At 56.4% G+C, this 25,158-nt stretch overlaps 3 protein-coding genes across 11 annotated transcripts in view; 1 reads left to right on the forward strand and 2 right to left on the reverse strand.

Annotated features, from left to right (window-relative positions):
• TXNRD2 (thioredoxin reductase 2) overlaps positions 1–122 on the reverse strand; it is a 34,758-nt gene extending 34,636 nt beyond the window's left edge. Inside the window, exon 1 of the mRNA XM_030764300.2 lies at positions 29–122. Within this exon, the coding sequence (XP_030620160.2) occupies positions 29–107 (79 nt within the window). The 5' untranslated portion in view covers positions 108–122. The remainder of the gene's footprint in view (positions 1–28) is intronic.
• COMT (catechol-O-methyltransferase) lies at positions 63–19,978 on the forward strand. Of its 9 annotated transcripts, none has more exons than XM_022551476.3 (5): positions 63–190; positions 12,903–13,191; positions 13,914–14,107; positions 14,342–14,473; positions 17,825–18,143. In XM_022551476.3, exons 2-5 carry the CDS (start codon positions 12,903–12,905, stop codon positions 18,023–18,025), a joined length of 816 nt encoding a protein of 271 aa, XP_022407184.2. In that variant the 5' UTR covers positions 63–190; the 3' UTR covers positions 18,026–18,143. The 9 variants fall into 9 exon arrangements, with proteins under 9 accessions (XP_022407184.2, XP_022407183.2, XP_089750981.1 ...); XM_022551475.3 differs by having other exon boundaries at positions 85–190; positions 12,862–13,191; XM_089894855.1 differs by lacking the exons at positions 63–190; positions 17,825–18,143 and adding exons at positions 14,738–14,922; positions 19,342–19,978 and having other exon boundaries at positions 617–13,191.
• ARVCF (ARVCF delta catenin family member) overlaps positions 19,354–25,158 on the reverse strand; it is a 36,659-nt gene continuing 30,854 nt past the window's right edge. The window contains exons 9-18 of the mRNA XM_022551459.2: positions 24,281–24,352; positions 22,896–23,023; positions 22,539–22,689; positions 22,244–22,442; positions 22,022–22,133; positions 21,831–21,921; positions 21,562–21,615; positions 21,118–21,203; positions 20,529–20,648; positions 19,354–20,165 (exon numbers count right to left, since the gene is read on the reverse strand). Of these exons, the coding sequence (XP_022407167.1) occupies positions 20,541–20,648; positions 21,118–21,203; positions 21,562–21,615; positions 21,831–21,921; positions 22,022–22,133; positions 22,244–22,442; positions 22,539–22,689; positions 22,896–23,023; positions 24,281–24,352 (1,001 nt within the window). The 3' untranslated portion in view covers positions 19,354–20,165; positions 20,529–20,540. The remainder of the gene's footprint in view (positions 20,166–20,528; positions 20,649–21,117; positions 21,204–21,561; positions 21,616–21,830; positions 21,922–22,021; positions 22,134–22,243; positions 22,443–22,538; positions 22,690–22,895; positions 23,024–24,280; positions 24,353–25,158) is intronic.

The following is a 25,158-nucleotide window of genomic DNA, read 5'->3' on the forward strand; positions in this document are numbered from 1 at the left end:
CGCGCCCGCCAGCCCGCGCCCCGCAGACCTGCCGCGCCCCGCGCTCCGCCCGGCACCGCCCGCACGCGCCACCGGAAGCGCCCAGCAGGTCCCAGCAGCGCCGCCATAGCCGCCGCCGCCGCGTGGGGCCTCGGCCGGGTCGGGCTGCCCGCCGCGCTGCCTGCGCCGACGACCGACGGAGACGCGAGAGGTTGGTGCGCGCGGCTAGGGGCCCACCCGGCGGCGGGGTCCGGACGGGGAGAGGGGCTCCGACCCGGGGCGAGGAGCCTCGAATGGGGGGCGGATCCGGGGGGCTCCGACCTGGGCGGGGAATGTCCCTGGACATGGGGTGGGTCTCCGGAGGTGAGGTGGGGGGGGGGTCTCCGGACCCTAAATAGGGGGGCAGGTCCCCGGATCTGGGGCGGGGTCTCCGGATATGGAGGGGGCCTTCAACCTGGGGTGGGGTCCCGGGACCTAGGGTGGCGAGGTCCCCGGATCTGGAGTGGGTCTCCGGACATGAGGTGGAGTCTCTAGACCTTAGGTGGGGTGGGTGTTGGGGGGGTGGGTGTTGGGGGGCTGGGTCCCAGGACCTGGGGTGAGGGGCTCTCTGGACAAGGGGTGGGGTCTCCTGACATGGGTGGGGGCGGTGGCACCAGGCTGGTGGAGGAAGGGGGAGTCGTGCTGCAGAGAGAAAGTCCACTTGGGCACAGAGGCCACCACAGGGCTTGGAGACCCCGACCCCAGGCGTGGTGGTTTCTGGGAGGGCTTGGCCATGGGAATGGGTTGCAGAGTCAGGGTCTGACTGTCCTTGGGCCCTCGGAGAGGGAGAACTGTGGGGGCCTGGGCGAGGGGCTCAGCCAACTGGCAGCTCTGGCAGGCCCCGGGGTGCCCTGGGGCCTTACCTTTTGTGGGAATGGTGGCCCTACCAGGAAGGGGAAGCCTGGGCCCCGACCTGCCCCAGACCAGCCTTTGAGTTTTGAACAGTGGGATTCCTGCACGCTGCTGCCTCCACTACTGGAGGGGTCCGAGGGGCTTGCCAGGAGAGTGGGTCAGATAAACACAGAGGACATTGGTAATGGCACAGTTGGGGAAAGACCCCAGCACCCTCCAAACTTGCTCAGAGGCAACTGGGCCTTTTAAGTGTGGGTGGGGGGGCATCGGGGCTCGAGACTCAGGGGGTGGAAAATACAAAAAGTGCGAAGAGGCGTGGGTCCATGTGATTCCCACCTGAGCTTGCCAACTGGATTTGGACTCCTGCCCTCCTGCAGAAGCTGGGCGGTGTTGCTAGAAGCGATGAGCTTGTCAGGTGGGCACCGTGGGGGGCCAGGGCATTGTAGGGAAGTGGCCTCTAGCTGTGAAACGCAGTCAGTGTTTGTACCAGTCTTTACAGGAGGCCTCTTGGAGAAGAGGGCTCAGAGGGGCCTGGCTGGGTTCTGTCAGGGAGCGTCTCCTTAGTGAATGGTCGGAGCCAACAGTAAACCCGGGTTTCGAGTCCTGAGGCCGGCCAGTTGAGAAGATTTTAGACGTTGAGCTCTCAAGTCTCTAGGTGGCGGAGTGAGGCTGTGGTGGCAGTCCACTAGATTTCCTGGTTTGCCTGTGAATGTTTGTGGTGACGTGGAGACCTCAGAGTCGCAGGCAAGGCTACTTCCATCCGCAGCAGAGCCCGGGAGACGTGGGCATCCCAGTGGGCTCACGCAGTGGCCCACATGTGATGGGCAGTGGTGACCGGTTCTCTGAAGTTCCTGCCACCTTATCTCCCTTCAACTTCCAGGGCTTTTTCAGACCCTGGAGGAAAAGGGCAGCTACACGACACCTGAGTACCAGGATGGGTCTGGGCAGTCACACCAGGAGAGAGGGAGGAAAATGGGAAAAATTGATATTTGGAGAGGTGTATCAGATATTGAAGGAAATGGAAAGGCCTGGGGATCTGCTGAATGCTAACAAATGTGTAGGTTGGCAGTGCAGTCCAGCGAACAGGTGGATAATAAAACCTCAAAGGCAACAGACAGGACTGGACTCTGATGACCCACAAGGTGTATTATTTTCTCCACTGAGACAAAATTTCTGTCTGTAGTCACTTCCATTTTTAATCAAAGATAAAGTAAGATTATTCTTGTTTACAAAACAGCTCCGGTCTCACTAGATTTGGGCTGATTCTTTATGTAAGTGCAGCAAGAATAATGGTTGACACACAGCCCTTTTAAAGTTTGCCTCGTGGAATTTTTTGCAGGGAATCTCAGATTGGACATTTAAAAGCTTCCAAGACTAGGAAGTCAAGAAAGTGCCAGCAGAATTCACCTGTAGACTCGAGTGAACTCCTCTCTGCTCAAGGTTCCCCCAATATCCCAGGGTTCCTAGGCCTGTAGGAGGCGACCTTCCTCGCTCCCTGGGAGACTGGGGACCCTGGATGCCCAGCACCAGGCTGGGTTTTCCCAGAGGGCTTTTTAAGCCTTGGTTCCATAAAGTGACTGCAGTTCCTTAGAACCGTCTGGTCATAGCTGAATCCATGTGTCATTTTCAAACATGACATTCCTTGGTAATACAACCAACGTTTTCAGTTATGTCCTATCACAAAGAAGACAGAGTCTTATTAAACCTATGCAAATAACTATATTGCCATGAAAATAAGGATACCCAATAATAGTTTCTGATTTTTGGAGGGATCAGGTGCAGAGAAAAACAAATGCTTCAATTTTGTTTACAGAAGTATAACTTACTAGATTGTTATGAGTCATAGACAGCTTAAGAGAAAAGGGAAAGTTTTTTTTTTTTTTTCTCTAATATCCAGAAAATGGGACATTAAAAAGCCAACAAGGGACTTCCCTGGTGGTGCAGTGAATAAGGCTCAGCACTCCCAATGCAGGGGGCCTGCGTTCGATCCCTGGTCAGGGAACTAGATCCCACATGCATGCTGCAACTAAGAGTTCTCATGCCACAACTAAGGAGCCAGTGAGCCGCAACTAAGGATCCCTCGAGCTGCAACTAAGGAGCTGGCCTGCCACAACTAGGACCTGGCACAACCAAGTTAATAATAATTTAAAAAATAAATAACTCGTAAAAAAGAAAAGAGCCTACAGTATTCTAAACAGAAGCCATAAAAATTATAATCATGCTTTGTCAGTTTACTTAGTCTCATGTAGTTAGTTGTTTTTTTTTTAACATCTTTATTGGAGTATAACTACTTCACAATGGTGTGTTAGTTTCTGCTTTATAACAAAGTGAATCAGTCATACATATACATACATCCCCGTATCTCCTCCCTCTTGCATTTCCCTCCCACCCTCCCTATCCCACCCCTCTAGGTGGTCACAGAGCACCGAGCTGATCTCCCTGTGCTACGTGGCTGCTTCCCACTAGCTATCTGTTTTACATTTGGTAGTGTATATATGTCCATGCCACCCTCTCACTTCGTCCCAGCTTACCCTTCCCACTTCCCGTGTCCTCAAGTCCATTCTCTACGTCTGTGTCTTTATTCCTGTCCTGCCCCTAGGTTCTTCAGAACCTTTTTTTTTTTTTTTTTTAGATTCCATATATATGTGTTAGCATACAGTATTTGTTTTTCTCTTTCTGACTTCACTCTGTATGACAGACTCTAGGTCCATCCACCTCATTACAAATAACTCAATTTCGTTTCTTTTTATGGCTGAGTAATATTCCATTGTATATATGTGCCACATCTTCTTTATCCATTCATCTGTCCATGGCACTTAGGTTGCTTCCATGTCCTGGCTATTGTAAATAGAGCTGCAATGAACATTGTGTCATGTAGTTAGTTTTCGTTCTGCTTGATCTTGGGAGAGCAGTTCCTGGGCCCATGGGTTTCTCCACTAGAGTTCTGGGTTCTGGGTTCTGATCCTTAGTCCAGAGGGATGGCGCTGCCCGAGGTCCCTGCCCAGTCCTTCCGCAGGTCTCTGAGGCAGGCCCTTTTGGTTGAGGATGAAGCCCCCTGGCCTGTAGCTGATTACAAATGCTTTGGAGAAACATCAGAGTGAAACAAAGTTACCTGCAGCTGACAAAAGACTTAAAATGGCTGTGGTTAAAGAACTGATGAGAGGGGCTTCCCCTGGTGGTGCAGTAAGAATCCGGCTGCCAGTGCAGGGGACATGGGTTCGAGCCCTGGTCCGGGAAGATCTCACATGCCATGGAGCAGCTAAGCCTGTGCGCCACAACTACTGAGCCTGCATTCTAGAGCTTGCGTGCCACAACTACTGAGCCCGCATGCCACAACTACTGAAGCCCGCACGCCTTGAGCCTGTGCTTCGCAACAAGAGAAGCCACTGCAATGAGAAGCCCGTGCACTGCAGCAAAGAGTAGCCCCCGCTCGCCGCAACCAGAGAATGCTCATGCACAGCAACAAAGACCCAACACACCCAAAACTAAAAACCAAAAAAAAAAAACTGACGAGAGGTCATCATAAAAACACAATTGACAAGGAAATTTGGGTGTTTCTGTAACATACACACCATTTTAAATATTAACTATAATTATGAGTGATAACATTATACCAGAACATATGGAAAGCAAGCAAAATTTCTAAAATATTTATATTAATAGCGTTTACCTGTACAAATATAACATATGGAAAGTTAAGATTCTCTTCTTATTTGACAGTGCTTCCCATGCAGTTTACCATAACAGACAGACCTAATTATTTTTAACATCCCTTCTTTTACAAGGTAAAAGTACAAACCGCTGAGATTTTCCAAGGACCCTCTGGGAAATCCCAAAGCCATTTTGAGATCCAGACTTCATTTAGGATTGATTTGGGGAAGACGGAGTTGTCCCAAATGTCAGGAGGTTTGAACACTTGATTAAATAGGATCCCAGCTCACTGCAGAACAAGACTCAGTTATCTCCTTAACCAAGTGACAATACGGGAGCTCACAAGTAGGAACAGGAGGAAACAGGACTGCAGACCTGGGATTTTGACCAGGGGGACACTCAGTTCTCCCGAGTGGCAACTAGGGGTACAGGGAATTATTTTAAGACACAGCTTTTTTTCCTAGGAAGATTATTCAAAAGGTAGAGAGAAACCTTTTACAATCTCTTATTAAAAGCAGACCAATAATCCAAGAAATCTCATTTTAACAGAGAGGAAACCAAGCTCTAGTTTTGTATCAGTATGCTATTGATGGTAAAGCTCATTTAAGAAAACTTTGTATACAAATCCATTTAACCTTAGCCAGCTGTAACCTCACAACACAAAATTCCTTTTCCACAAAGCTTCCACCACTTTCTATGTCCATTCAGGTTTGTTTCCCTCTTTTTTATTTTACTTGAGGACAAAACGACTCTCCTTCCCTAACAAAAACACATCCGACATTCTCTGCATACTTTTCACAGAAGAACATATCCTATTTTCCAACTTTGTGTACCAAGTTGTTTCCCTTTGCTTTGTATCTAGTAGTAGTTTTATTCTCACACATTGATTATAATTTTTAACCATTAGCAACCTTTATTTTACAGAGAAAACTAGGAAGTAGGCAATTGCAAATTGTCTGTCATATCCCAGTATTCTGTAGCAGATTAGCAAATTTTATGAATATAACATCTCGTAATCTGGACGTAGATGCTTTTGACAGTACAAATTGTTTAACTGTGGCAAGAATATGTTTATTAACACACCCAAATGTCTTTAGCTTCTTTGTATCATACAAACATGAGAAGCCAAAAGTATATAAACTTATGCCTAATAATGAATGTTTCAGCACTTTATCTTTTTTAATTAATTAATTGATTGATTAATTATTTTTGGCTGTGTTTGGCCTTTGTTGCTGTGTGCAGGCTTTCTCTAGTTGCGGCGAGTGGGGGCGACTCTTCGCTGCGGTGCGTGGGCTTCTCATTGCGGTGGCTTCCCTTGTTGCTGAGCACAGGCTCTAGGCGCGCGGGCTTCAGTAGTTGTGGTGCACAGGCTTAGTTGCTGCGCGGCATGTGAGATCTTCCTGGACCAGGGTTTGAACCCATGTCCCCTGCATTGGCAGGCGGATTCTTAACCACTGCACCACCAGGGAAATCCTCAACACTTTATCTTATTTAGAAATTATTTAGATATTCGATGAATATCTGTTATTTAACTTAACTTGGCATAACTCTAAGGTTGCAAGTTACCAAAAAGATTTTGGAAACTGTTTTTAGGCAGACACATTATAAAACACAATTATTATTGAAATAAAGTTTGTCAGAATAGTGACTAGATTTGATTAAAATCAAACTTATGTGTAGAATCTTAAATGTCTAGTGGATAAAATATTAGCTATTTGACCAGTAAACCAAGTAGAATAAAAATGTATATTTGCACTATGTTTAATGTTGACAACTCTAAAGATACACCTGTTTTATGAAATGAACAATATTAAACTAGTTTTATTTAGCAAAGATTTACCAAATTACGGGAACTTTATTTAGCAAAGATTTACCAAATTACGGGAAAAACAGTTGAGTTGGTTCTTATATTTCGGGAGTTTTAGGAAGATTTAATTTATGTAAGTGCTTGTTCCTCTCGAAGCCAATTAGGATAGAACTCCTTTAAGGAATTTTATAACCTGATTTGGTAATACCATCTGGAGGTAGGGAAATATCATATATATATATAAAAACATACAATCTTACATAAACATACAGACAGATGCAAACAGAGATGGTTTTCTTTAAAAAAAATTTTAGCTATGCGTCAAGCATAAATACAATTATATAAAACTCACTAGTTTATATAAGAGTTGGACCTTGTCTTTGCTTCGTTTTATATTTTTATCTGAATCATGTTGTGGCAGGTGGGGCAGGCTAATTACCTGTTCCACATGAGGCCTTAAAGCTTCCCACCAGCATCTGTGGGGACACCTTTAAGACTTTTTCTTCACTGATATATACGTAGGGAGGCGTAGACTAAATGTTTCCAATTCACTTTTTTTTCCTTTTCAGCCTCAAGTGATTGCTTTCCAGGGTCCCTGAGTCCCTTGAGAGCCCCCAGTGGGGCAGGGCCCAAGGTTTCAGGGGCTGGGGGATTTTAGGGGCTGAGGGTAGGGAAAATGCTGGGAAGGGACAGAGGGCAGAGGAGGCAGGGGCTGGGGGAGGAGGGAGTGGGAAGGGGAGCCACTCAAGACCACCTTATCCTTAGCAAGGATGCTGTGTCGACCAGGAGGAAGTGGGCAGAGGCAGCCCGAGTGCTGCTCCGTCAGCGGGGCTGCAGGGAGTCCCCAGGGAGGAGCAGAGTGGCCCCCAAGGGCCAGGAGGGACTCCAGCCCAGGAGGTGCCCTGGCCTTCCCCTGCCCCCTGCTTCAGGGGCAGCACCTGTCCTCACTGTGGTCTGCGGACATGTCTGGAGCCAGAATCACAAGGAAGGGAGATGAGCCTGTGGTCCCTGGGCCTCCGCGTCCCACGGGGTGTACACGGGCAGTGCCTGAGCGCACAGCTTTGCGTGTCCCCGGCAGACCCCCAGCTTGGGCAGCCAGCCCCTGGACCCCGTTCACAAGGACCCTGGCCAACCCACCCTTTTGTCCCCAACTGTTGCCTGTGCTCTGAGGCCTGCCTTCTGGGGACGCTGCGCCCCTCAAGCCCTTTCTCCGGGAGGCTGGCCGGCCCTGTGTGGCTCCTGGAGCCCCCACACAAGTGCCATATGGCCCTCCCCCGGCTTCCCCACGAGTGTGGCTGAGGCCCAGGCGTCTGCTGCTCTCCAGACGGGGAGGGCCACCCGGGTGCCACAGCACATTCAGCTCTTTGCAGAGGGGCCAGAGGCATTCCCAGTGTCTTGATGGACCTTTCAGACAAGCCTTGGAACCCCGGGACTGAAGATCCCATGGCTCTGGTTGTCCGTGCCCTGAATACCGGTCCCCACCTGGGTCTGAGGGGGGCCAGGGCCCTGGCCAGTGTCTGCATTGGGCCCTTAGGGGGATTATCTCCAGGAGGATAAGTGGTGATAGGAGATGAGGGAGGGCGTGGTTTGGGGGTTGCAGGGAGAACACTTAAGAACGGGCTTGGGACTTCCCTGGTGGTGCAGTGGTTAAGAAGCACCCTGCCAATGCAGGGGACATGGGTTCGAGCCCTGGTCCAGGAAGATCCCACATGCCGCGGAGCAACTAAGCCTGTGTGCCATAACTACTGAGCCTGCGCTCTAGAGCCCGCGAGCCACAACTACTGAAGCCCATGTGCCTAGAGCCCGGGCCCCGCAACAAGAGAAGCCACCCAATGAGAAGCCTGCACACCGCAACGAAGGGTAGCCTCTGCTCACTGCAACTAGAGAAAGCCTGTGAGCAGCAATAAAGACCCAACGCAGCCATAAAAATAACGGGCTTATAATAAGGAAGGTTTGCGGGGTGGGCTGTTGCTGTAGTGGTTTTGGGAGAGAGGGCCTGCCCCTCACCCGGGTCCACGTGCTGTCTCTGGGGAGATGGATGCAGGGTATGTACATACACTGGAAGTGTCGGAGGAAGCTCAGGACAAGAAGGCCTTCCCCTCCTCCCAGAAGGGGGTGAGTGTGCACTGTGGGCGGGCAGCAGGCTGCCCCCAGGTACCCAGTCTCAGGGGGCAGGTGGCCAGAGGACAGAGAGACTGGGAGCTGGGCTGTTTTTTCTGGATCCTGCTTCCTAGTGAGGAGTGGTGTGTCCCTTTTTCTTTTTGGAATAGGGAGGACCAGAAACAAGGTGGCTTGTTTTCTTGGTTTTCCACTGTTTTTACTGTAGTAAAACATACATAAGTTAAAATTTACCATTTTAACCATTTCTAAGCATACAGTTTGGTGGCATTAAGTGCATTCACATAGTTGTGTAACCATTGCCGCTATTTTCAGCACTTTCTCATCATCCCAGGCAGAAGCTCTGTCCCCCTTCAGCAGTAATTACCCTCCTCCTCCCCAGCCCCTGGCAACTTCTGTTCTGCTTTCTGTCTCTGTGGATTTGCTTCTTGTAGGTATTTCATATGAGTGGAAACATTCAGTATTTATCCCCTTGTGTCTGGCTTATATCACTGAGCATAATGTCCTCTAGGTCCATCCGTGATGTAGCAGGCTGTCAGCACTTCCTTCCTTGTGGGATATGAATCAGGGCTGAATTCATCTTAATAGCCAAGTGATGCCCCAGTGTGCAGATAGACCACACTTTGTCCGTTCGTCCGTTTCCATTCGTTCGTCCCTCGGCTGCTGTGACTCACATTGCTCAGAACGTGGGTGGACAAGTGCAGGTTCCAGTCCCTGCTCCTACTTCTCTTGGGTCCACTCCCAGAAGTGGAATTGCTGGGTCATATGGTGACTCTATATTTAACATTTTGAGGAACGACCAGCTTTTTTCCACAGCAGCTGCTCCGTCTTACGTTCCCATCAGCCGTGCACGAGTTTCCGATTTCTCCACATCCCCGCCGACACTCATTATGTTCCCTTTTTTTGGGGAAGTCATCCTAATTGGTGTGAAGTCGTACCTTGTGGCTTTGATCTACATTTCCTTAGTGACTAGTGATGTTGGGCACCTTTTTGTGTGCTTATTGGTTGTTGGTGTATCTTTTTTAGAGAAATGTCTATTCATGTCCTTTGCCCATTTTCTAACTGGGTTGTTGTCTTTGAGTTGTAGGAATTCTTATATATATTCAGCATTTTAAACCCTCATCAGATATGTGGTTTGCAAATATTTTCTCCCATCCCCTGGGTTGTCCTTTGCTCTCTAGATAGTGTCCTTAGATGCACAAAGTTTTTAATTTTAATGAAAGTCTATCTGTTTTTCTTTTGTTACCTGTGGTTTTGGTGTCATATCAAAGAATCCATTGCCAAATTCAAGGTCATGAAGATTTACTCCTACGTTTTCTTCTACGAGTTTTATGGTTTTATCTCTTAAAATTAGGTTTTGGATGCATTTTGAGTTAGTTTTGTATATGGTGTGAGGTAAGGGTCCAAGTTCATTCTTTCACAGGTGGAACCCTAGTTGTCTCAGAACCATTTCCTATGGAGTGGTCTTGGCACCTTGTAAAACAATCATTTGATCATAGACGTGAAGGTTTGTTTCCCGCCTCTCAGTGCTGTCCGTTTGTTCTATGTGTCTGTACCACAGTGTGTTAATTACTATAGCTTTGCAGCAAGTTTTGAAATTAGGAAGTGTGAGTTCTCCAACTTTGTTCTCTTCCAAGATTGTTTTGGCTATTGTAGGTCCCTTGAGATTCCATATGACTTTTAGGATGGATTTTTCTATTTCTGCAAAAATGCTATTGGACTTTTTTGGTGAGAGTGGCATTGTATGTGAGGGTCACGCTGAGCACTGTTTACATCCTGACAATGTCAAGTCTCCAGTCCATGGACATGGGATGTCTTTTCATTTATCTGTGTCTCCCTCAACTTCCCTCTCGCTATCATGATGCTCAATGTGTCACCTGTGGAGGCCTCATGAAGGTCCAGCCTCCTCAGCAAAACCGGATCTCCACGGCAGCCTCTCCCAGGACTGCCCCTGTCCTGAGGCGAGAGCCACCAGGAACAGGACACAGCATCCTGCACAGAGCTTTGCCCCTTCCCCTCACTGCGGTCGGGAACCATGTTTGGAAAGTGCACTTTGCAAGCCCCTTAAAACCTTCCATCATGCATGTTTAGGACACACAGAAACAGAGGGTTCGAGGGTGCCCCTCGGTCATCGGCTCTTACCTTCTGGCCAACGGCCCCTTTGTCCTCCTCTCAGGGTAACTGGGGCTCTTTATCTCCCACCCTGGGCCCAGAGCCAAGCAGGGTGTTGGGATCCTAGGGTCCCAAGGCCACCGCTGGGTATACCGAGTGACCTCACCGTGGCTCTTTGGAAGGGCAGAGCAGAAGACACTTGGGTACGAAGACCTGAAACAAGAGGGGCCCTCCATGTTTTGTTTCCCCACAGAGGGTTCTCCACGGCCCTGAAGCGCTTCCTCCAAGTGTGGCTTCCTTCAGTGGCTTTATTCTTTTTATTTTTTTAAAATAAATTTATTTATTTTTGGCCACGTTGTGTCTTCGTTGCTGGGCGTGGGCTTCTCATTGCGGTGGCTTCTCTTGTTGCGGAGCACGGGCTCTAGGCACGTGGGGTTCAGTAGCTGTGGCACATGGGCTCAGTAGTTGTGGCTTGCGGGCTCTAGAACACAGGCTCAGTAGTTGTGGCGCACGGGCTTAGTTGCTCCGCGGCATGTGGGATCTTCCCAGACCAGGGCACAAACCTGTGTCCCCTGCATTGGCCGGCAGATTCTTAGCCACTTCCAGAGAAGTCCCCGGAATATTCCTTCTTATTTTTGATATTTATGTGTAACATTTATTAGTTTTTTTCATCAACCCAGAGAATAAATCAAAATGATCCAACATCTCACCACCACTAGTGAAGATAGTCATGATACATAAAGCAACACAGGTGTGGTTAGGGGCTCCTAAGCCCGCAGAAAGGAGCACAGTGAGCCGTTCTGGTCACTTCAGGCCACTCGGCCCCTCCTTGTTGAGTCCTGTCACCTGTCCCTGGAAGAAAGCGCTGTGCCTTAACCCACGGCGCCTCCCCTGTGATTCCCCCACCTGCCTCCTGGGTGGTGGTGCGTCCTGCCCCATGGGGCATGTGCCTCCTTAGCCTGCAGGGCAGTGCCAGGACCAGGGAAACCAGGGAGGCTGTCCCTGGTGTCCGGACTGGGGGATACTCCAGGCTATGTCTCACTGCCTCTCTGCTCTCACTTGAGGGCCAGGCCGGCCTCCGGGAGGGGCCCACGTGCCAGGACTCTGGTCACCTTCAGGTTATGGTTCCTGCTTAAATTACCTAAAGGCAGGAGAACCCCACACAAATTCCATCTGCTTTGCTGCTGAGCTCAGAGGAGGGGCGTGGGGGGCAGAGCCGTCTGAGGAGGCAGGTCTGGTCAGTGGCCTGGGAGCAGAGCAGGGCGTGGGCCCCACCTGGGTCTTTGTGTGTGCAGACTCTGACCTGCTGACCACGTGCCCACTGTGCCTGGTGTAAATAGGCCATGTGGCCTGAGACCACTCAGACATCTGGGTGTCCATGCTCCCCTATTCATCCCTGCTCTGCCCACCAGGCCCCCTCCTCGTGGTCCAGGGCGTTGGGGTTTGGAGCCCTGAGCTGTCCTCGAGGGGTCTCCCCTCCAAGATCCTTGGCCTGCCCGCTTTCCCATGTGCCTTTCCCAATGGGAGCTTCTCGGGGAGCGGGGTCCTGTGTGGCCCCTTCCTGTGCATGACCCTTGCGCGACTGCAAGCCCCGATGGAAGCTTCCCACCTTCCTCTGTCTTTCATCCTTTTCCATTTTAAGGTCTCTGCTCTGTGCCAGCTCAGCCTTGCTGTGTCTCAGGGGCCCCGGGCCCCTCATCTGACTGGGACCCCAGCTACCTGCCCAAAGGGTCACTTGCCAGGGGGAGGCCTGTCTCGCTCCCACTGTGGTGTGGGTGGCAGGGTGGCCTTCCTCCTCAAAGGGGAAGAGGGGACAGACTGGCCCTGTGTGGTTGTCCCCTACGGAAGAGCCAATGGGCTGTGCCCTGTGTGCCTGACTTGGGGGCTCCCTGTGTCCTTCTCTGGAAACTCACAGGGCCACACGAGCTCCTGGACTGTCCCGAGTGTGAGTGCCCAAGGGGGCTGTGCATGAGGCTGGCTTTCCCTGTGCTGTGTAAACAAGCCTCAGGCCAGCTGTGTCCCTTGTCAGGGCTGTCTGGGAAGCCACGGGGCTGGGGGAAGCCAGACACACCCGCTCCCGACCCCAGGACGCAGCCCCAGCAGGAAGTGGTTTGCAGGTGGGCAGGGCTGTGGCTGTGCTCACCTGGAGCTGGCCACCAGGCATGTGGCTGGCCTCTTGAACCTTGTACCCCCATCAGCACAGGGGGGTGGCGGGGGGGTGGCAGTGGCAGCACCCCCAGACTGAGAGCGTGGGTCAGCCAGGAGGGCAGGTTACTAACACCGTGGTGACCACGTGCTCCCAGGAGTCCCGCCGGGTAGAACCCCGCCCATTGCCCCATCACAGATGCTGGAGGCCCCATCCCTGCTGCTGGCAGCTGGCGCCCTTGGCCTGGTGCTGCTGGCGCTGCTGTGGCTGCTGCAGGCCTTGCGACTCTGGGGCCTGTTCATCATTGGCTGGAACGAGCTTGTCCTGCACCCCGTCCGCAACCTCCTCATGGGCAACAGCAAGGAGCAGCGCATTCTGCGCCATGTGCTGCAGCACGCTGTGGCCGGGGACCCGCAGAGCGTGCTGGACGCCATCGACGCCTACTGCTCGCAGAAGGAGTGGGCTATGAACGTGGGCGACAAGAAAGGTGGGCAGTGCGACCGGCACAGGTGAGGGTCAGGGGCTGTGCAGAGCCCCGATGCCCACGTCACTGTCCCCACGGGAGGGTGGGACATTTGATAAACACCCCCTCCAGGAGGTGCTGTTCAGGGGGCCCCTTGCCATCACCAGGCCCATCACCAGTCAGAGGCAAGAGCAGAGTCTCCACGTGGGCCCTGCACTCGCAGGCCGTCAGGCAGAGCCAGGTGTCAGCACAGGGTGGGCAGTGGGTCCCTGGCTGTCCTGGCTGGGCCTGACGGTGTATGGAGACTCTTGGACTCTGCCAGGCACAGGCATCAGGCCCCCTGGGCTGCCTCCTGACCTTTGGACTCCAGCCTGGGGCACAGGCAAGTGCCACACTACACCCCCTGGAGTCAGGCCCTGGGGACAGACATGACAGCCACTGTCCAGCCCCCTTGAACCTTCTGACAGTGTCCAGCTCAAGGGAGCCAGGGAGGCTCTGGGTGCAGCCTGGGGGCAGAGTGGGGGCTGGACAGTGGTTGTCACGTCTGGGGGCTTCCACAGGGGGCAGCTCTGGGTTAGGACGAGTTGGGGGCAGGGAGGAATGGTGGAAAAGAGAGGGAGCAACGTGTACAAAAGCAGAGGCCTGAGAGGCCAGGCACTGGGAGGGGCTGCTGCTCAGTCAGGAAGGAGATGGGCCAGGACTGGGGTGGGTCACCCCCTGCCTGCTCACCCCACTCCCCTCCGTAGGCCAGATCGTGGACGCCGTGTTGAGGGAGCAGCGTCCCTCGGTGCTGCTGGAGCTGGGTGCCTACTGTGGCTACTCGGCCGTGCGAATGGCCCGCCTGCTGCTGCCCGGTGCCCGGCTGCTCACCATTGAGCTCAACCCTGACTACGCCGCCATCACCCAGCAGATGGTGGACTTCGCAGGCCTGCAGGACAGGGTGCGGCTCCATTCCTAGGGTGACAGATGTGGACACAGGCTCCAGGGGCCAGGAGGGCAGGAAGGGCCTGGGCCACAACCTGGCGGCTCAAGGCCACATTTACCCAGCTGGCCCACAGCCCCGGTCCACAGAGCAGGAGACCCCAAGGCCCCCAGAGGGAGGGGCAGAGCAGGAACCTGTCTCCCAGAAGCCACTTGGACTCTCAGGGGTCCGGGTGGGGGTCTGTTGTTCCAGGTGACCATTGTCGTCGGGGCATCCGAGGACATCATCCCCCAACTGAAGAAGAAATATGACGTGGACACTGTGGACATGGTCTTCCTCGATCACTGGAAGGACCGGTACCTGCCAGACATGCTCCTCCTGGAGGTGAGTGTCTACTTTAAAAAAATTGCACAATGTGAGAGTAGCAAGTTAAGCTTCATTTGGGGCCACATGAGAGCTGCAGCCTGGGAGACAGGACCCCCGATAGCTCTGAGAAACTGTTCCAAAGAGGTAGGGGGGGAAGGTCAGTATGTATGTGATTTTGGTGAAGGGGGAGTACATGCAATCGAGTGCATATTTTTTTGCCAAATGTTTCTGCTAGTCACGAGGAGCAGTCATCACCATGAAGGATGACTAGTGTTTTTCTAGATACAAGGAGATACAAGAATTGGGCTCATAAAATCTTCTCCTGAAAATATCTATCTGAAGACCTGTTCTGCCAGTTTTTCCCAGAGCACAGAGGGCCTTACCTTAGCTCTCTACCTGAGCTCCTTCCAGGGGGTGTTGACCAGCAGCTGCAGCAGTAAATGACTTAATCCTTGTAGAGGCAGATGGTAAGTGCCGATGGAAAATGCCAATTCATAGTTGACAGGAGCCTTGCGCCCGCCTGGCCGGAGTGGGCCCTGCCGAGGGCGGCCCTGGGGGCCCGGGAGGCTTGGGCCAGCCTGCCTGCATTTAGGACATGGAGGGGAGTGCGGGGCCCTGGGTGGGGTGGAGACTGGAGGAAGGGGGATCCCTGCGCAGGGCAGCCTGTGCCAGGGTGGCTGGGAGGGGTGAACACCTGGGGCTGCAAGGGCTTGGGCTGGGGAGGCAAGAGGGAGGCAGCCTAGTGGCCACGTGGCTCTCCTGACTGGGTGGCAGGTGCTGGCCAGGGAAAGACGCGTCTCCTGCCCGCCTTCCTCCCCAGACTCCTTGTTGTACGCCCCCTGCGCCCCGCCCCCGTGCCCACCCCCAGGCTGTCCAGCCTCAGTGCCAGCTGCTCCTCCGGCACCACGTGGTAGCCAGGGGGCTGCCTCGCGCCCAGGTGAGTGGAGCTCAATATTGATGACCACCACCTTGTCCCTCCCGGGCGGTCAAGGGGACACAGCAGCTGGGGACGCTCTGCCCCACCACGGCCTCCAGCCTGGCAGCCACATGGGGCTGACCGTTGTCAGTCCCCTGCTCGCCCACCTCAGCTCCCCCACAGGCCGGGCATCACCCGGCACAGGGGGACTGTGGACGTGGGGGGCACGGCTGCTTGAGCCATAGCTGGGGCCGGGCAGGACCTTGCACCAGTGGTGTTGGCGTGGGTGTCGTGGGCCTGGTGCCTGGACGTGGCGAGAAGGAACCAGCCCTGGCTGGGTGTGTGTGAGAGGGTGCAGGATGGTCTGGGACTGGGCAGGGTGGGGACAGTGGGCCAGGGCTGTGTGTGGAGGGCTTGACCGCACAGGCAGGGCACGGAGGAGGGCTTCAGGCAGGTGAGGGCAGGCTAGACCTGTCTTCCGGAGGGATCCTGTTGGCTGTGTGGAGTGGGGAGGGGTGGCGGTGCAGGGGACCCAGACCAGGAGCTGCACGGGGACCTGTGCTGGCTGAGACGGGTGGCAGTGGGGGGCTGGCACAGAGGCCCTCGAGCCAGAGCGGGGGCGGCTGCAGGGAGCACATCTGGGCAACTGAGCAGCTGGGCCTGCGTCACCGGGAGGGGAGGTTTCAGCAGCTTTGGGGTGTGTGATAATTACGGGGCCTGCATTGATAGAAAAGCAGCAAATATTGCCCTTAGTAACTAAGAAACTAATAGTTTTCTCAGTGCCACTTGTTCAAAGCTGGTAATTATCTCAAAAGAAGAAAAGTTGTGAACTGGGAACGTGCACTCTGAAGCCCTGCAGCTGGGCTCTTCTTGGGCCTGGCTGCTCCCCCTGGGTTGGGGTGAGGGGCTGGCAGGGAAGGTGGCCGTTCAGACCAGGAGCTGCTTCGAGGCGGCCCTGGTCCCCCATTGCTCGGGCCTCTCCACACGCTGCTTGGGTGTCCTCCCAGCAGGGCAGCTGGCTTCCCCCAGAGCCAGAGACAGACAGAAGCCACACAGTGGCCAGAGTCTCAGCCCAGCCCACACCCTGGGCGGAAGGAGGGAGGGTCAGGGAACAGTGGACCCGGCTCTGGTCCTCTGAATGCTGTTCCCTCCCTGCCGCCAGCACACAGTCTTACTCGGACGTGGGCTTCTGGCCAGAACTCTCCAGGGCTCTGTCCCCGGGCGGGCGGCCCGGCTTTTGCATCCCTCCTCTGTAACTTGTGGGTTTAGTGCCTGACTTGTTGAGCCCACCTTGTCCACCTGCGTTCTTCAGAATGAGCTCCAGCTCGCCTTGGGCGTTTCCTGCCCAGACCTGAGATGCCCTCCTGGGGCTGGGCAGGGCGGGGGTGGGGGGGCGCCTGCTCCCAGGCTGCCCTTTCTCATCAAGATTGCTGGGAAGTTCCTTTTCTTTTTCTAAGAGAAACGCTCCATGATTCAATAGAGGTACTTTGTTCAAATTCTGGCTCATGGGTTGTCCCAGCCTCACTGATCTCACAGCTGTGTTTTCCACTCTGGCCTGAGGGACCTTGGCCTCCCCCTCAGCCCATGGGCCGGAAGGGAGGCAGTCACCACCAGGGAGACTCGAGGGCTGCACGGTGGACCTTGCATTCCTAAGTCACCAGGGGGTGCCCGTCTGTCCCTGTGGTCCGGCTGGCAACTGGCAACTGAAGAAACGCCTGGGGCCCTTGCTTGATTTTGCTTTCTGTGTTTGGGATTGCTTTTTTTTTTTCCTCACTTTTATTTAATGATCATGTAAAGAAAACTCTGAGCTACCAACAGAACTGGGCTGTCCCTTCACCCCCTCCCCCAGACAAACATTTCCTCTTGAGGTATTTCCTCTTGATGTTTGATGTAATCTAAGCGTCTCCTCCCCCAGCTTAGAGAGACTGCAGAGGGACCCAGGAGGTCCAGCCGCTCCTCCCTCTGCAGAGCCCAGGCCCGGAACACTGGCCAGCTGCCCAGGGCCCAGGCGCTGGTGGAAATGGGGTGCCTCAGAGTGGACCCACAGGCCAGGCTTGTGGGTGGGTAGGGAGGTGTGCCCCATCTCTGCACCCCAACAGTCACCCTGGTCAGGCCGGATTGAACCTCCAGTGACCGCTGACAGCAGCCCACACACTGGGCACCAGGCATCTGACCTGGAGGAGCCCCGTGTTCCTGGCACCCGGTGACCAAGGGACCCACTGGCCTTAGTCACCACTGTGGCTTTCCCAATCCTGGCCCCGTCACCTCCTCCACTCACACTTCCAGCTAGTGCTTAGTAAGCACCTGCTGTACTGAGGATGCAGGAGGAGCAAGGAGACCCCGGCCCAGCACAGCCCTTTCCTGCTGTGGCTGCTGCCAGTGAGGAGCTGGCGCAGGGCTGACCCAAGGTTAGGCCACCCTCACCTCCTCCAACCGTCCGTCTGTCCCTGCAGGAGTGTGGCCTGCTGCGGGAGGGGACAGTGTTGTTGGCCGACAACGTCATCTGTCCGGGGACACCAGAGTTCCTGGAGTACGTGCGTGGGAACAGCCGCTTCGAGTGCACGCACTTCAGCTCGTTCCTTGAGTACTCACAGGTGGTGGATGGCCTGGAGAAGGTCGTCTACAAGGGCCCGGGCAGCCCTGCACAGCCTTGACCGCCCACCCTGCCCCAGCTCCCTGGCCAAGCTGGATTCTGAAGGGTGTGGTGGCCCTACTCCTAGCTGCCCCGTGTCTGCAGTGTGTGCATCTGTCTTCAGTGCAACACCCTCAAGGCCTGCGAGGCCCAGGCCTGCCCGCGCTGGCCCCTGCGTGTGGGGTCCACCCCAAGCGCGACCAGCTCACCTTGCAAAATCACTACAGTAAATCTGGAAAAGTATCTGATTGTAAAGGCCAGCTCAGGCAGGTGGTGTCCATGACAGTGTCACACCCCCACCCCCACCCCCCAGCATTCATCAGTCTTCTGATTCAGGAAGTCAGAAGTCAGGGAACTGGGGCTGTGCACTCACACAGCCTGCCCTTGAGGTCTGCCGTCACCAGGTGGCAGCAATGCCTCAGTGATGGCACCATAACCAACAACTCACCCCACACTTCGGACTCCTGAGTTCTTTCACTTCCTTTTTAAGAATGAAATGCCACTTCTTTACTAAAATCATCTGTTAACAATCTTATATACCAATATCATGTTTAAAAGATAGTAAAATAGAAATTAAAGATCTAAATATTTAGGTAAGAGATGAACTGAGTGCTTCTTTTCAGCCACTGTGATGATGCTGCTTTCCCCTGGTGTCCTTCAGCTTTGCACCAAACACAAGCTGCTCCCCTTGGCCAGATGCTAACACTGCAGACTGGCCGCAGCAGTGCCGGAGGTCGGCCTTGCTCAGTACTGCTCCCGTGGCCAGGCCGAGGGCACCTGTTACAGCCCCATGGGGATGTCTGCAGGCTGGGGTGAGCCCCACCTGGGAAACCGGAACAAGGCAGTCAGCCAGCCTGCAGGTCCATCTCCGACCAAGCAGGTGCTGGGGAAGGTGGACACGGCCCTACAGCAGTGCCAGATGTGGTCTGTCCAGTGCCCAGCCTTTTGGGGCCCGTGTGTGGCTCTGAGGGGAAGCACCGTCCCCAGTCCCACTCGGCCTTGTTTGGGGAAGAGAGAGTAGACTCAGACCAGCTGCAGCACTTCTGCATGTGCCCAGCTGGCAAGGGATGAAGCAGAGTTGGTTTGCATCCACCTAAATCCACAGGTGCCCCCAGCTCTGAGCTGGTGCTCCAGCCCCAAGGCCCCCAAGTGGTTGGGCCTCTGGCCACCTCGGAGGCTCCCTTGGGCCCCAGCAGAGGGTGGGGTCCTAGACCCCAGGATCACCCCTCCTGGTTGAGGCCCACCTGTGCCCAAGACCAGCCACTGGCCAGGACTCCACCCCAGGCCTCAGGACCCAGCTAACCACCCAGGATCAAGCCCACTCCTCTTTGTGTGTAGAAAGAGGACGCATGTGGGAAAACAACCCTGGGGACTCGGAGCTGAAACCCTGCTGGACACAGCAGACACACACCGAGGGCCACCTCTGACACCCAGCAAACGATGGGAGCAGCTCACGGAGAGAGCTGAGCCTCGGAAGACAGGAGGTTCCTTTGTTGTTTTTTTAATTTTTAATTTTTCTTACAAAAATTTAGATGTTTACCCATAGTCTTATTTTGGTTTTGTTTTTAATCGTTTTCATTAGTGTTTTTCTTGTTTTTAAGTCACAAACAGCAGGCACTGAACAGCAGTCCCCCACTGCTGCTGCCAAAGGTCAGTCCCAGAGGCGCTACTCAGGGGCCAGAGCCGAGCAGGGAAGGCGCTCCAGGCATCCGGGGGTGGGCGGGGCCCTCCAAAGCCTCTCTGTAGGTCGCCTCCCACTCAGGGCCCAGGGAAGCCCCTCCACCCTTGGGTTCAGACTCCCTTCACTGAGCCCCCTCCCTGCCTGGCTGCGGGGCCCCAGGGGCCCACCCCCACCCAGCTCCTCAGGGGCCCCGCCAGCCCCAAAGCAAAGCCAGGTGCCCGGCCTTGGGCCCCACCGGGCTCCCACTGGCACACAGCACCATATCAGTAAACTAACTCGCCTGGGAGTTAGAAGGGGGAAGCGAGGGCGGGAGGGCAGGCGTGTCCAGAACCCACAGCTCCAGGGAAAGAGGAGCTGCCTACCCCCGCCGCCAGGGGCTCCCAGCTCCACGGCGGGGTCTGCGCAGGCCGCCTGGAGGTCCTTTCCCCGAGGTCCCTTCTTCCGAGATCCGACCCTAAGAGCAAACGGCTGGGCCCAGGCCCTGAGGAGGAAGAGGGGAAGGCTGAGCAGGCCTGGTAGCAGGGCGATGGACGCGTGGGTGAAGGCGGCTGCCTCGGGTGGTCCTCGGGGGGCCCTGTGCTGGGGGCATTGGAAGGTGTGGACCACCCCTGTTCTCACCCCGTGACCTCCAGGCCCTGATGGCACAGGGCCTGAGCCAGGCTGCAGGCCAGGGAGCCCCTCCCTCAGCCCCCAGCCTGGGCTTCCCTCCGCTGGGCCTTCAGGCCTGCTGAGCTCGAGGTGGCCCTGCGGGGAGCATGCAGAGAGTGGAGCAGACAGGCAGGCAGACCGGATGGAGAGAAGGCCCCGCCCAGAGGACGAACACCAGATGAGAACAAGAACGTACCAGGCATGCAAGCTAGACCCAGGAGTCAACAGGCTGAGGCTTAGCATCCCCCACGGCGTCCACCAGCCTGACCGCGGGTCTGCTGGGCCCGGGAGGAGGAACCTTCCTGCCGGGGTCGGGCTGCAGGGCGGTGGGCAGGAGGGCGTTAGAGGCAGAACAGAGCAGGTTAGTCCGAGCTGGCAAGTTGGGGCTGGGCTGGTCAGCAGGGCAGGGTGAGAGCCGGGGTGCACGCGAGGAGAGGCCTGAGGGCCGGGGGAGCCGAACCAGCGGGGCTCGGAGAGGCAGGGTTGGCACAGAGCAGATGGCAGGGGCTGCCCTGGAGGCAAGACCATGCAGAGGAGGGTGCAGATGCGCCCTCTGTCCCGGCCCCTCCCTCCCAGCGGGTGCGAGTTTTTAACCACCTGCACCCACAGGCTGGCTCTGACGTGAGGTTCCCGAGGCAGAAGGGCCACATCCCGAACGGGTCTCCTAGCCCAACTGCCCTGCAGGTGAGCCCCACCCCAGGCCCCAGACCAAACCTTGCCTGGGCCCCTCTCCAGGTGACCCCCGGACACACCACCTCCCTGGACACCTGCCCACAGCCACTCACTTTCAACGATTCCTTCTCAGAGGCCTCCCCTGCAGGGTCACTGCCTCGAGCCCTGCACTCCCTCCGGTCAACGGCGGAGTATCCATCTGTGGGATGGAGGCAGGAGAGGACTCTGAGGCAGGCACCAGGCATGGATCTCCCTCTCAGCCCAGGATGCATCTGGAGAGGGCCCCCACCTAGCCCGCTCTGAGCCAGGCCTTCTCACGGCCCCTCCCGTGCGGTGGGCCTTGCAGCCTCTCCCCTGTTCCCCACCAGTAACTCAGAACCCTCCAGCTGCCCCCTCAGCTGCCAGACAGGACACCCTGGCTGGGCAGTGACCCCTCCCTGGCTGCCCCACCCCTCACCCCTGAGCACCCCTAAACCAAATCTTTTTTCCAACGACACCTCCCCGGAAGGTCCTCCCCACACAGAGTATAAGCAGCCTGTACCTGCACCTGCCCTCACCTGGGCCAAGTGCCTCCATGGGGATCACGTCCCGGCTGCCTGCCTTCTCGCCGTCTGCAAGGTACGAGCGGGTGGCTGGCTGGTTGCAGCGGTGGCAGGGGACCAGGGCTGGCCTCAGCCTGGTGCCAAGGTGAACACCACGGGTGGAGAGGATTGGGGAGGGGAAGGGAGGGGGCCATCTTCCTGGAAGAAGGTCGGCCTCCCTCTACCCCTCAGCAGGGTGGAAGGACATTCCTGAACCTCAGGATGGACCCCTGCCTCATACTCACCCAGGCTCTTATCCACCAGTGGCAGTGTGCTATCGTCCAAGCCTCCGGGACTCGGTGGTGCCTTGGGGCCCTTGGCATTAGCAGAACCCGACTAGGGGGAGGAGGGCACATAACAGACGGGGTGGGTCGGGGTGCTCCCACGGGGTACCCAGCCTGGGTGAAGTGAGAGAGAAGGGCTGGGTGGGCCGAACCTGGAAGCGCGCCTTGGTCCAGCCGTCCCTCTGCAGAGCACCACGTAGCTCCTTGTAACTCCACACCGTCTGCAGCACATGGGATGCGGCCTTCGCCTCGCGCACCGATTGGCTGCGGTCCGGGCTGGGGTCAGTGTCTGGCCAAGACGGCCCTGCTCTGCCCCCACCTAGGCCCCGCCCACCTGGGGGCACCTCCTGCCCACCTAAGCCCCACCCACCCACCTGGAGGCGCCAAGTGCCACCAGCGCAGGCACGCCGCGGGCCTGCAGCAGCGAGCGCGCGTTGTCCAGGCTGTCAGACACGATCTCGTGGATGGTGTTGAGCACGGCCACCACTGTGTCCTCCTCCAGACAGGCCCCGGGCCGTGTGGGTGCCTGCGCGCTGCGCACATTTCGCACGAGCTCGGCCATGGCGTAGCTCCCTGCAGGCAGGGGCTGTAAGGACACTCCGGTGCCGGCAGGAGGGGGGCCGCGAGGAGCGGGTGGCCCGGGCCCCAGACCCCCGTCCCCGCCCTCACCGATGAGGTCCTTGTTGCGCCGGTCCAGCGAGAGGTTGCGCAGGGCGATGGCGACGGCGCGCACCACCTTGTCGGTCTCCGACTGCAGCAGCTCCACCAGCACCGGCAGCCCACGCTCCTTGCGCACAGTGGCGCGGATGTACGTGGCCCACTGCGGCGGGGGTGCAAGGTGTGCTCAGTGCTGGCCGCGCCGCACACACCAAGACACTCGCCTACCTGAGCCCTGACCGCTCCTCCGGCTGGACTGTTCTTCTCCCCCGCCTGACAAAGCCCTCCCCCAGCAGCTCCCCCACCATCTCCACCGGGAATGCTCCTGGGATTCCCTCGGCCTCCTCCCTGCCAGGCTTGGCCTCTCACCACCCAGTTGCCAGCACTGAGGTTCTGCAGGGCACCGGCTGCGGCCTCCAGAGTGTTGAAGTTCCGACTCTCCGTCAGGAGGGACAGGTAGAGACGCACTACCTCGGGCTGGTACAGCAGCTCGAAGCCTGTGCACGGAGCACCCGCAGCCCACAGTCACCCAGGCCGCCCCATCACCCCCTACCCCCTCCTCAGCCCTCCCAGGGAAGGGCGAGCTGTGGCCCAGTATGGCTGTGGCATCATCAGGAATGTTTAGCAGCAACATGTTCACCCCTTAGCCACCGAAGAGTAAAAAGCCTTCCCACTTCACAAGGCAATCAACCCAAGCTCTGAGGTAGCAGTGGGTTTAGGCGAGGTCATTCTTCCTTGACCCCACTGCCAAAGAAATGGGACCTGCCTGATGCTGGAGCTCCGGGAGGCCTGGGGTGGGGAGGGAGGCAGTAACCACAGCTGCTCCCCTAGCAACAGGACTCAGACTCCCTAGCAACAGCCCCCCCACCCGTATATAAGGCCCACCCTCCCTGTCAGAGCCACTCAACCACTCCTCGTCCCTCGTCAATTGAGGCTCCAGCCTGGCAGCAGAGCCACCCCACAGTGCTCCAGAGAGGAGGGCGGAGCAGCCTTCCAAGTCTGCCCCCACATTTAGGCTTCTGTGTCCCTGGACATTTCCTCCCCTCCCCCGCACGCCCCACATGTCATCACCCCTTCTCCAGTTCTCATGTCCCATACTCCCTCCACTCCAGCCTCCTGTCCCCCAAATGCTCCAAGCACTTGCCCCTGCAGGGCATTTGCATGGGCTGGTCCCTCTGCCTGTGATGCTTCCCCCCAGACCTCCCACGGTTGCGCTGCTGTACCCTGCTCTTGGGCATCTGGGCTTGCAGGGCAGACCTCTCTCGCCCAGGCTGGATTCCCAGTGCACAGAGAAGTGCCACACAGAGTGGGGCTCCGATGGACACAGGGAGCGAGAAGCTTGAACCACTCCCCCACATGATCTGAGTGATCTTGCCCAGCCTCCCAACTGGATCTGACTGCACCTCGGGGCTCCAAAATCCCTAGGAGTGAACCCGGGCTCCTCGGCTGGCACAGGAGGCCCTGCCCAGCTAGCCCTCACTCCAATCCCTGCCAGCCTCTCATGTGCTATGTGACCTGGCAAGTGCCTGGCTCCTCCCTGCCTCTGCGCCCACACCCTGCCTGAAATGACCTGTGGCACAGACCCTGATTCTGAGCCCTGAGCAGGTGCCCAGGGACTGCACAGTCCTCCGAGGAACCCCACACCTGTAGGCCTCAGTTTCCCCATGAGATCCCCAAGGCCCTTCAGCCGTTTGGTGGTACAAAGCTTAACTCCTGGACAGGCCTGGGCCTGGATTCCACCTCCCACTGCTCACCTTTGGCAGCCTCAGTCCGCTTGGGTAGGTCCAGAGTGTCAAAGTTCCGGTCCATCTCACCATCCCTCTTTCCTGGAACAGAAGAGCAGTGGGAGGTGAGGTGGACCCTGCAGGGTGCAGGTATGTGTCAGGAGGGGCGGGGACAGCACCCCCACATCCAAGACTGGGCACCAAGAGGCCTGAGAACAGAGCACTGCTCTGAGTCCAGGCAGGCAGCTCTGCCCAAAGGGCGGTGGTAGCAGTTAGGCCTAGGGAGGTCCGAGCCCTGCCTGAGCTGCCAGGGCTCATCCTCCATCGGGTGCTGGGAGCTGCACTGCAGATCCTCCCGATGGGCTCCTTGGGCCCACCATGTGTGTGAACTGAGGGGCCCAGGAGCCCAGACTGGGGCAGGGAGGTGCAGACAGGGAAGCCAAGGGCTGGCAGGGACAGGACTTGCCTGGCTGCACAGTGAGGCAGGGCTGGAGCCAAGAATCCCACTCATGGGGAAACTTGCCCCTGTCTGGGGCCAGGACCCAGGCCTGGGCTCTGCTGGCCAGGAGACCCCCCACTCGCAGGCCCCTGCAGCAGCCCCACCTAACACCCGTCAGCCTCGGCCTGCACACCTCTGTGAGAGCCAGCTCACCACCTCCCGGCTGCCCTCCCGCTCAGATGAGGAACCTTCCCCTTCCTGGAAGGCAGAGCTGAGTTCAGACAATCAGGGGCCTGCCCTACCCAGCCTCCTGGGGCATTTGCATGGTCCCTCCATCTGAGCCACACCTGGCCCATCCCATCAGAGGGGCAGACCCTGCTCCCCAGTGCCCCTGGGAATGGACATGCCCAGGCCCTATCCACCCTCGGCTCTGAGGTTACAGAGGGACAGCCCCTCGGCCTCCCAAACA

This window comes from Delphinapterus leucas, chromosome 14, assembly GCF_059928025.1.
Source record: "Delphinapterus leucas isolate spDelLeu-1000000601 "Yukka" chromosome 14, BTC_Dleu_Yukka2, whole genome shotgun sequence".
NCBI classification, from domain to species: Eukaryota; Metazoa; Chordata; class Mammalia; order Artiodactyla; family Monodontidae; genus Delphinapterus; species Delphinapterus leucas.